Below are 9,932 nucleotides of genomic sequence, written 5' to 3'. Positions count from 1 at the left end.
ACCTACACAGCCATGGGACAGCTCGGCCCAGGCTCCTGCCTTCCCCGTATTTCCTGACCCGAGTGCCACGCAGTTCCCAGAGGGGTTGATTCCGCACTGAAGAATGGCACCTTCTCCCGGCAGACAGAAGATGCCCTCGAAACAACCACAACAAGACTTTACACTGCAAAATGAAAACTTTCATTGTTTTATTCTTGACTGCAGCTGTTTACAGAAATATAGTTGCGAGTATACAAATGTCCCAATAGAAGCAAAATATTTTTATTTTTTAATATTCAACAAGTTATCACAGGATAGCTAAAAACATAGATGCAAATAAAATATCCCCTCAGAGAACAAACTGAAAACACCGGGTATCAGTGCTTTGAAAACCCCAACTACGAAAGCCATATACACAGAAATGCACAAAGGAATATCTGGTGCTACTTTCACATTGCAGGACAGTGGAAGAGGCAGCTCAGCGGTCGACCAGTGCACCCAGGAACACATGGCAGAAAGGCGGGTAAGCCACTCAAAGATGCAGCTAGTAACAGAGGTAGAAAGCTCTGCTCTGAAGGTTGTTGGAGCTTACTCATTAATAACGAGCTCAAGTATTTCAAATCGCCTCCTTTCAAATAGCATCCAGAACAAAAAAGCTTCGAGAATACTGTGGTCTCCTACGCAGGATACTGGAATGTGTTCCCAGTTCTGCAACACCCAGAAGCGCCACGCTCTCTCCTCTCTCCCCCTGAGCACTGTTACCCCGACCTCCTGCATGGGGACCCACCGGCACAAGGGACCCTGGGGCCAGACCTTCCCCAGCTGACAGAGAGGCACTTCCAGGGACTAAAAAGAAGTGACGGCCAGTTACGTGACCTGAACGCAGGACCCCTTTGCTAACCTGAAGCCTGGAGCAAATGCACACAACTGGAATATTTGACAGCGGGCTGCTGCTGGGTGTCGGAGTTTTGGAGTCCCAACCAAGCACCTGCAGAGCATGTCGGTGAATGTCCCACAGCAAGCAGGGAAATCCTCAGATTCCTCACCCGTGTCCCAATACACTCAAATGTCATGAGGCAGTTTCATGAACTGTAACAGCAGAAAATACAAACCTCTGGAAACAGCGGAGATCAGACCTGCAAACTGATGGCTCAAAGAGAAGAAGTAGGGACCTTTGCTTTCGGCTTGGCAGAGGGGCTTTGATCAAGCCTGTAGCAGGACAATAATGGCTATCGATCGACCTCGTGTCAAACTGCAGTGGAACACACCCGATCTGGCAGGAGGAGTCGTGGTGCACAAACTACATGCTATTGATTTTACGATCTGGATTTCTTTTAGAGTTTAATTTCTCACACAATCTGCAAGAAATCAGTACAAGTCACGGCAGGGTTCCTCACGGCTAGAAACCAAGGAGAGAGCTTTCTAGATATTGACTGTTGCAGCACAATGTCAGTTAAAAAAGAAAAAAAATTTAAAGACACCTCCTTTATGAGAACAAAGAGAAGAGGAATGACAGATTAAGCTTCACCTTCCCGATCCAAAAGCAACCCAGCTGAGCAGCAGCCAGGATCCTTTGCTATGCAAGAACAATTAATAACCCCCACTGGGAGAGAGCTGCTGGCATCAGTCCAGCTCCTCAGCACAACGCAGCCACCCCATTCTCTACCTGCCCGAGCTGCTGGGAGACTGGGATTGGGAAAGGTCCCGGAGCTGCCGGAGGAAAGCCGGCAGGGGAGCACGCGGATGCAGAAAGCCGGCGCTGCTCATGCAGGCTCTCAACCAAAGCTGTCAGTTCTACTGGCTTGCTAACGCTGCATCTGCAGTTATTATTAAAAATATATAAAAAATACAAAAGCGTACAGCTGTTTTCAACCCACAGATATACGTGACGTTCACAAGCAGAGCAAGTTTCTGGAGCGACGTTACCAACAGTGCCACATGTACAGTACTGAAAGGTGTTTATTAATGAGTTACTACAAAACCTTGGTAAATAACCTCATACTAAAGAAAAGTAGTATTATTTCAGGTTTATAAAAATGTAAATATAACAGTATTCTATGCACATGTCTACTAATTATTTATACATAGTAGATATACGATTCCTCTATACACATATATATAACGCTAGAATATACAGGCATTGCATATTTACATACCTATACAGATTTGTAAGAAAAGGAAAAGCCTCTCTTCTCATGTAACCCCTCAGAGCCCCATACTCAACTAGAGATTTTTACAAGTATGCTTTTACAGGAGTTTATCTGCTGCTGCATTTTGACCTGTATCTAAACAAGATTTACCCCAGTTCCAACAGCGACCCTCTACACTCGATTCCCAGCCTGCAGCGGGCACAGACGAGGTGCCGGTTGTCGGCTCAGGTCACTACTGTCATATGCACCTGGCATAATTGGTCTGAATGTGAACACAAAGTGCTCACCATCTAGCCCAAAAGACTAATCCAAATTAAAACAAAAACCCCAAACAAACAAAGCATCTCCGTACCAGTTTCCTTTTAGCTTCTAAAAGAAGGGAGCTGCCACCGGTCCTCTGCAACACAACACACACCTATCCCTTGAAAATAAATTTTGCGCTAATGAGAAGTCACCAGCGATCAATATTTCTTCTTCTCACTTTCCACCTACAACTCACAGCTCAGAGCCTGCAAAGCAATTCATTCTCCTCGTTCTTGCTTCCCTCCCTCAGATAAATGTCCGTAATCCCTTGTACTCCTCTCCTGCAATGACCCTGAAAAAGTAACCCAACAGTTTGCCATACAGAGGCACGAGATTCAAAACCTGGCAGTAAAACTCTTTTCTAACTCTTAATGAATGCGCACGTGCATGCCTGCACGCACATGTACGTACCCTTGGGGGAAGTACGTGTAGCTTTTTTTAGTCCAGTAACAACTTTTTTGATTTTGCTTTTTGATAAATCATCTTTCCTGCTCCTCAAATAGGGATTTTTAAACTATGTTTTAAGACAGATGCAACCTTCCGACTTGTTTGGTGTTCTTTCTGAAGACTCTGGAAAGATAACAGGAGTAGAAAATGTGTTCAGACAAGTTTTCTTTTTAGAAACTATATCCTAAATCAAAATCACTAGAGAAGCTTTAAAAAAAAAAAAGAGTTCGACTTAATCTAAATGAGGGGAATGTCCAGTGATACAGCTGCCCAGACTCTTAGTATTTCCAGTAAAAAAACACCAAAGTTACAAACACTTAACTGTTCGTGCTTTATTCTATCTTTAAACTACATAGGAAGCAACCACCCTGTCAGTAATTAAATGTAATTATAAAATGATTGGTGATTAAACATCCACTTTGAAACAGCAAGGCCGAAATTATTTCTTGAACTATTTTTATGTTAAAATAATAGGAAAGCATTTCACTTGAATAACTGCTGAAAGATCAGACAGTGAAGAGGCAATTAATAACAAAGTATGGGCTTGCTAATTACGCACAAAGCACCAATAACTTCCTGCCAGAGGAGATGTTTAGCTAATAACTGTGTACTATGTGTTACTTGTATGATTTATTTTTTTTATATATAGACACACACAGACACATAGACACAGAGTGTATACACAGACAAGAGCATATATGCAGAAGTCCCAGCTGGTGGCCAGCAGGTACGCCTCCCCAGATTTTCCTCTGTGCCAGCAAACCGCTGTTCTGTAAACCACCGTGCACCACGGATGCTGTGCAGAGCGTGGACCACGGGTGCTCTGGAGGCACCCACAGCTGAAGAGTATAACCCACATTTAACATGGAGGTTTAGACTTAACAATTCTTTTAAGAGCGAGCTCAAGCAGCAGAAAAAAACAAGAAACGGAAAACCCATCCCAGCAACGCAGCTCTACAGCTTTTCATTTTTCACCTAGTAGTATCTTCTATACTTAACTGCTGCCTTGTGGCTATGATGGTAACTTCCCCTTTACAATAATGTCACGAACTTTTATAGAGACTAATATCTCAGTATCTTCTAACTTTCTCAACCAAAATGGACTAGACATGATGCCACCACCTCATCTCTGCAGGCAGGCACTCCGTCTGCTCGCGGCTAATGGGCGCGCCAAGGTGAGCATGCAGAGGAGTAAACGCAGGGGTAACAAAAAAAAAAGCGCAGAGTAAGCTCCAATTATCAACTGCTTAAATTACAAAAGTAAATGTTCAGGACTCTGGTAAAATACAGACGCGGCTCACGCTGTTCTTGGGTCTTTCTGCCATGACATCCTGCAGCCTGTCTTTACGCTCTTTCCTGGCTTATCAAACCTCTCTTTATCCTCTGTAACAGCTGTTTGCAAGCAGCAGTTCAAGCACTCATCAACCGCTGAGCAATCTCTTCATTCATAAGACGAATACTTTTTGTAACCAAATCACATGTTCAAAGTGTTGTACATTTAAACATTGACCTAGAATGAACAAGATAAATTTAACACAAGAAAGGAAAGGTGTTATCCAGAAGTGAAAAATGTGATAGCACAGCCCTTTTATTTAATTTTTTTAACTTTTTTTTTTTCGCTCTTCTCTTCATAAGCGACCTAAAATACGCACACAATTCAAACATGTTCTTCCCCTGGAGCTGTAGCAGTCTTGGTATGAAGTTCTCTTTCGGACACCCATCTTGTTAAATGGAGAATTGGTCCCTGGTGACTTGGCACTGACCAACAGCACTTCAACGTAAGGATACACCCCTTTGGAATAATGGAACAAACTGAAGTAGCACACAAGTGAATTTATCATTCCTCTTACTTATTCTGTGTATGAAGGCCCCAGGTGACACCCAACAGCTTGTCCTGGGACTGCGATCCTGCAAAAGCCACCAGTTCATTTTCACATAACTGGCTATCGACTTCCACGACCATCTGGAAGTTGTTTCGGTCCACTATTCTCAGTCTTCTACATAGCCTCTTACAGCACTTAGTCAAGACTGCTGTTTTCATGTCATGAACCATAACAAGATTTTGTTAATATTTTGTCTTAGGAGGAGAAAAAAAAAAAAAAAAAAGGAAAGAAATCACAGAAAGCAGAAGTACGGTTCAGGGTTAAAGCAGCTCTGGACATTATGAAGCAAGGAATTCTTTTTATCATGATTAACGTTTTAAACATTTTAGCATAATCATAAATTAAGAGTTAAAACACAGAGGCGCTAATAATAAAATATTAAATAGACAATGATAGTGGATAAAAGCTGAATGGCTCATTCTGAATGAAACCCCGTTATCTGAGATACACCTAAATGCCTACGGGTTTCCCTACTAGACCGTATTGCTGAGTGACAGACACACCAAAACACACAGTGAAGCTTCTCATAGCCAGTTGGAATAATAAATTGCCTGATGGAATGGGGAGAGATGAACAAGTTATTTATGTTGCAAAAAGTACTTAAATACTCAACAGAGACGTAACAACCCCACCCCACCCCACTGTTATCAGACGCCACGTTGTGGTAGAACATCAGACAAACTCACAAATTTACCACAAAAATGTGTGGCAAAAAGAATATTTTATATATATGTATATATATAAATTTTTATATTTATGCCAATGTACTCACTCAGTACAAATAGCAAAATAGTATACCATTTCCTAAATACAAAATATAGCTTTCCAAAAAAATGAAACACACATTAGATATAAACCATCCAAAACTTGAACGATTGAAAACTGTATTCAAAATTAAATGACCCAGAGCAGGTCTCTTTCTGAAAAGTTCCCTTCATATCGGCAAGAAGCCTTACTACTGAAAACGTAATTCAATGCCTCTCAATGAGAGAGAGAAAGAGAGACAGAAAAGAGAAAGTGAACGTTAGGACAGACTGACAAACGGGAAAATCCATTACAACAAACAAAACTCTACACGGCTCAACTAAGCACACAAGTTCAGGGAAAAAACACACAGTAAACAGACTAGAGTAACTTAAAAAAAAAAAAACATTTACAGACTATTCTTTGTTATTCAAAATAACAAAAATGAAAAATGACGTGATACCAACTACACTCTACCAAGGCATAATAGCCATACATGAGAGCTGTTTGGCTCTAACTGCAGCAACAGCTTTCTACGTGCAGAAGGAGAAGAAACAAAGATCTGAAGGAGGCTGTAGTGAGATATTCCAAAACCATCCGGATAGTTGGAGCACCCAAAAAATTCACATGCCTCACAATACAACTGCATGGTCTGGAGTGGGTTGTTTTTACATTCGGTAACATCAGTCAATTTTTATTTTTTTTTTTTTTTAATTGAAACATGACAATCTAGAAACTCTAGACTTGGGGGACTGTTGGTAGCAAAAAAAGAAATCACTTCAAAACCGCAATGAGCTTAATATGCTACAAAGATGCAACAGCTCAGGATGAAGTGAAATTTTCAAGAATGCTTAAAAATGATGTAATTTGCCCCCTACTTGGAGTAAAGTCAAGCTGAAGATTTACATCAGTAACAGCAGGAAAATGACTGGTCAAGGGGGATTCCTGCATTTAGAAGGTGGTGGAGAAATTGCTTCCTCTCTCCTTAATCCTTGATTATTTGTCAAAGCTTCTACTGACTAAGCAATTTAATGCCACAGATTCCTAAAAGCTGCTTCTGATCTTTAAAGCCAGTAGGATATTTAGGTCTTTTTTAGAAAGGCAATATGAAACTGAGGGACAGCAAAAGAAAACCATGAAAAGAATGAGAGGGAGAAGGCTGGTTTCAGAACGGTTAATGCAGCTTTACAGAGGTCTAACCCATACACTCAGAGTGAGAGACACAGAGGAGTTCTTTCCTCAGCCAGGCAGGATGTTCTTTTTGAGCTGAAGGCATTTTAGAGGGTAAGATTTTAAGAGCAAAATCTAATTGAAAGTTCCCCTTCATTTCTTCATTTTGTTAAAGCCCCCAAACCCTTGCTCTATGTACAGTCACGCATAAGAGACATGGAAAACCGTTAATCACGTTCTCAGATGGGAAGCACCCACCTCTGGCTATCTACAGCAGCAAGCAACTCTCTGCTCGTTTGTTACAGTTATCGCTATTTTTCATTGCCGCCTACTGCAATTAACAAACCGCAGTACGAGCGCTCCCACTCAGCTGTAACGCACGCGATCCCTTTGCTTACGGAGAGCTGCGACTCACAGCTCACGTCACAGGCATTCCGTGTTTCTGCTTCACAAGCTTTTCTAGTCAAAAGAGGGGATGTGAAGAAGGAAGAGAAGGAAAAAAGTAAACGTGGTAATGTGTATTACCTTCTAACAACAATAATAACTGACCAGATATGCTTTCAATTCAAAGAGCACCCCACTGTTAATGAGGTTCAGGAATCTGGTAACAGTACAATCCCACGCCCTAGTAAAACAAAGCATAGCTTTTCAGCATTATTGGCACTACAAATCCCAAATACTATGGTCGTAGCCTTAGGTGCTAGACACTGCAACTGGCCACGTGTGTGCTCTTTAGAGAAGAGGGCCAGTTTTTGACAGAAGCAATCAGTTCCACACAACCTAATCCAGAGTTGGAAGGTCTGAGACAAGGTGGGAATCATCACTTTCTTCTTCACAGCATTTCTGTAGGAAAGAACAAGCAAGCAAGTTAGGCATAACTAACAAAAGTCATCCTCTTACTTCTGTGTAGTTCCTTCATCTTCAAAGTGGTTTTCTAATTATTTTTTTTTTAAGTTCATAGCTTCATATATGAAACAGTTTAGATTAGAAAAATGCAGTGTATCACTTAAGTGAAATTTATGGAGGATTTAGGACAGCAACACAGTTAACTAGAGCCAAATTACACACTGTGGACAATACTAGATTCCAGAGTCCTCCTGGTTCTTGGTACTCATTTGTAGTCCAAGCCTCTTTCACCTCTCTGAAAAAGGCACCTTCTAAAAGCAGAATGTTTCCTAGTAACAGCTGATCATGTCAGCTCAGTTTTACCAAGGACTCAGCATGTGGCACACTCTCAATAGCCGCCACATTCTACTGAAACTTGTTTTCACATTATGTTATTGTAACCCAGGGGGCAACTTCAGAATACCACAGACTTGAGGTGTTATTTACTCAACAAGCCTTAAGTTTTTGACTACAGCCGCATTTCGTAACTCTTATCTGCCAAGTTGTCAGCAATCTACTCTCCTTCCTAATAAAGTACTAGACTGTAACAGCAGATGACAAAACATACAGCAATTGAACAAGAAGATTCAGTCTCAACTGTTTCACACAAATTCTGACCTCTGACTGTTTTTAATAACTTTTCATTCCAGCCACTGGTATTGTATTCTTAATTCAGCATAACTGGTATTTCAGCTGACCTCTTAAAGCACGGTGATACACTCCCAAGGAAAGACTTACTGAACAAAAGAAGCCCAAACACGTTACTTACTTGACTAGTTAAAATGAGCCAGCCATATTGTTCCCCTGGTTTTGCAACGACACAAGCAGATCATCTATTTTCTCAATGTTCTGATTAGTTGCCATAGCTGAAGGTAGTGGAGAAGTCTCAGATATCTGCTGGGAGAGAAGCGCTGGCACTGCTGCTTGTCCTTCGCTCTGTGGCTGACCTGGCTGACTTATAGCCATCAACTCATCCGGCAACGTGGCTGGTCCAGAAGTCAGCAGTTGGCCACAGTCTGTTAAGCAGTAAGTGAAGAACAAAGGACCATTTAAATTAGGTTAATACAAGCAGTGAATCAGCCAACTCCTTTATATATATCCATTGACTATAAACTCTGTAGAAAGTTACACGCACTTTTGTTCACATGATCACCTTTGCCCACCACTCCCTCAGGGTAGAAGCAGAGGTTCGAGGTATACACATTGAATATATAGATGCCGTATTATGACCAAATGCTATTAACACCTGAGAGGATAACACTTAGCTAGAAGAAAAACAAAACACATAGCCTAAGAGAAGTGTTGAATATGCCCAACCCTTTATCTGTCTTAATTACAGATGTGTCATTTTTGGTTCAGCCAAGGTATCCACTAGCTCCTTCTAGAAATCTGCGAATTGTGTCTCATCTCCTACCATTAGCATTATCTTCAGCTTCATGGAAAGGCTTGGCTGTATATGGCCTGATCACCAAAGAGTTCATACAGCAAAGCACATATTCAGGTCTAACCACAGACTAAGCACACAGCTACGGCTTTCTGTCCAGGTCTTTTACAAGCTGTTGTAAATCATCTGCACCTGTTACTTCTGGAGCTTCACAGATATGTAGAGAGAGATGAAAAGATCAACATCCCAAAGAATTTGTCGTAGAGGCTAGATGCAGAGATGAGATGTGGAAAAGTGCAGGCTTATAAAGTTAAAGAGGTTTCAAATACACTTCAAAAGATGTTTTTCTGGACTACACAGCTTCAAAAATCTTTGCTTTTCTTCAACAATTTGGAGAAAGCCATTGCATAAATTTTGGAAACCAAACATAGCAAGAGAAAGATTAGTGGAGCTGTTTTAAGAGGGCATAACCCTTTTTTTTTAACATGTGCATACATGTATTCTATATATTATATATATTATTTGTATATGTTTTATTAATAATATTTTATATATATTATACAGATACACACTTATTTCTGTAAATATATATACACAATTCTAAGGTGGTTTTGTCACATGTTAATCCTAAGTGTAAAACGACCAACAGGTATTTAAGCTAAGAGTTCTCATGCAAAATCAGCAACATTCAGAGCAACATGATGAGTATCTATATTCTCAATTGTAGTGCAACATTACTTATTCCAGATTTTTTTTTTAAAAAAAAAAAATCTTAGAATTGAGCAATCATTGTCTTGTGGACTCCAACAAGTAGCTCTTCTAAATTGTAAACTCAGAATTGAGCATCTATCACTTACTGTTTTGAATGCCAAACAGGAATATTCCTGATGTTTGCTGGGACGAAGCAGGAGAATTCTGCAGCTGGTTGATAGCACCTCCTGCTGTGTTGTGAAATAAAGCAGCTTGTTGCTGTGGAGGAGAAGCAGT

General features: G+C 40.8%; 1 protein-coding gene across 1 annotated transcript in view; it reads right to left on the bottom strand.

The window, feature by feature from the left end:
- Positions 1-7,063: 7,063 nt before the first annotated feature.
- The window catches only part of NFAT5 (nuclear factor of activated T-cells 5, tonicity-responsive), a 40,843-nt gene continuing 37,974 nt past the window's right edge, over positions 7,064-9,932 (bottom strand). Inside the window, exons 12-14 of the mRNA XM_009695999.1 lie at positions 9,803-9,932; positions 8,331-8,577; positions 7,064-7,519 (exon numbers count right to left, since the gene is read on the bottom strand). The exon at positions 9,803-9,932 is cut by the window's right edge and continues 1 nt beyond it. Coding sequence (XP_009694301.1) covers positions 8,339-8,577; positions 9,803-9,932 — 369 coding nt within the window. The 3' untranslated portion in view covers positions 7,064-7,519; positions 8,331-8,338. The remainder of the gene's footprint in view (positions 7,520-8,330; positions 8,578-9,802) is intronic.

Source organism: Cariama cristata, unplaced genomic scaffold (genome assembly GCF_000690535.1).
Source record: "Cariama cristata isolate BGI_N322 unplaced genomic scaffold, ASM69053v1 scaffold3490, whole genome shotgun sequence".
NCBI classification, from domain to species: Eukaryota; Metazoa; Chordata; class Aves; order Cariamiformes; family Cariamidae; genus Cariama; species Cariama cristata.
Note: the sequence above shows the minus strand (reverse complement) of the source record. Positions and strands in the feature narration are given on the sequence as shown.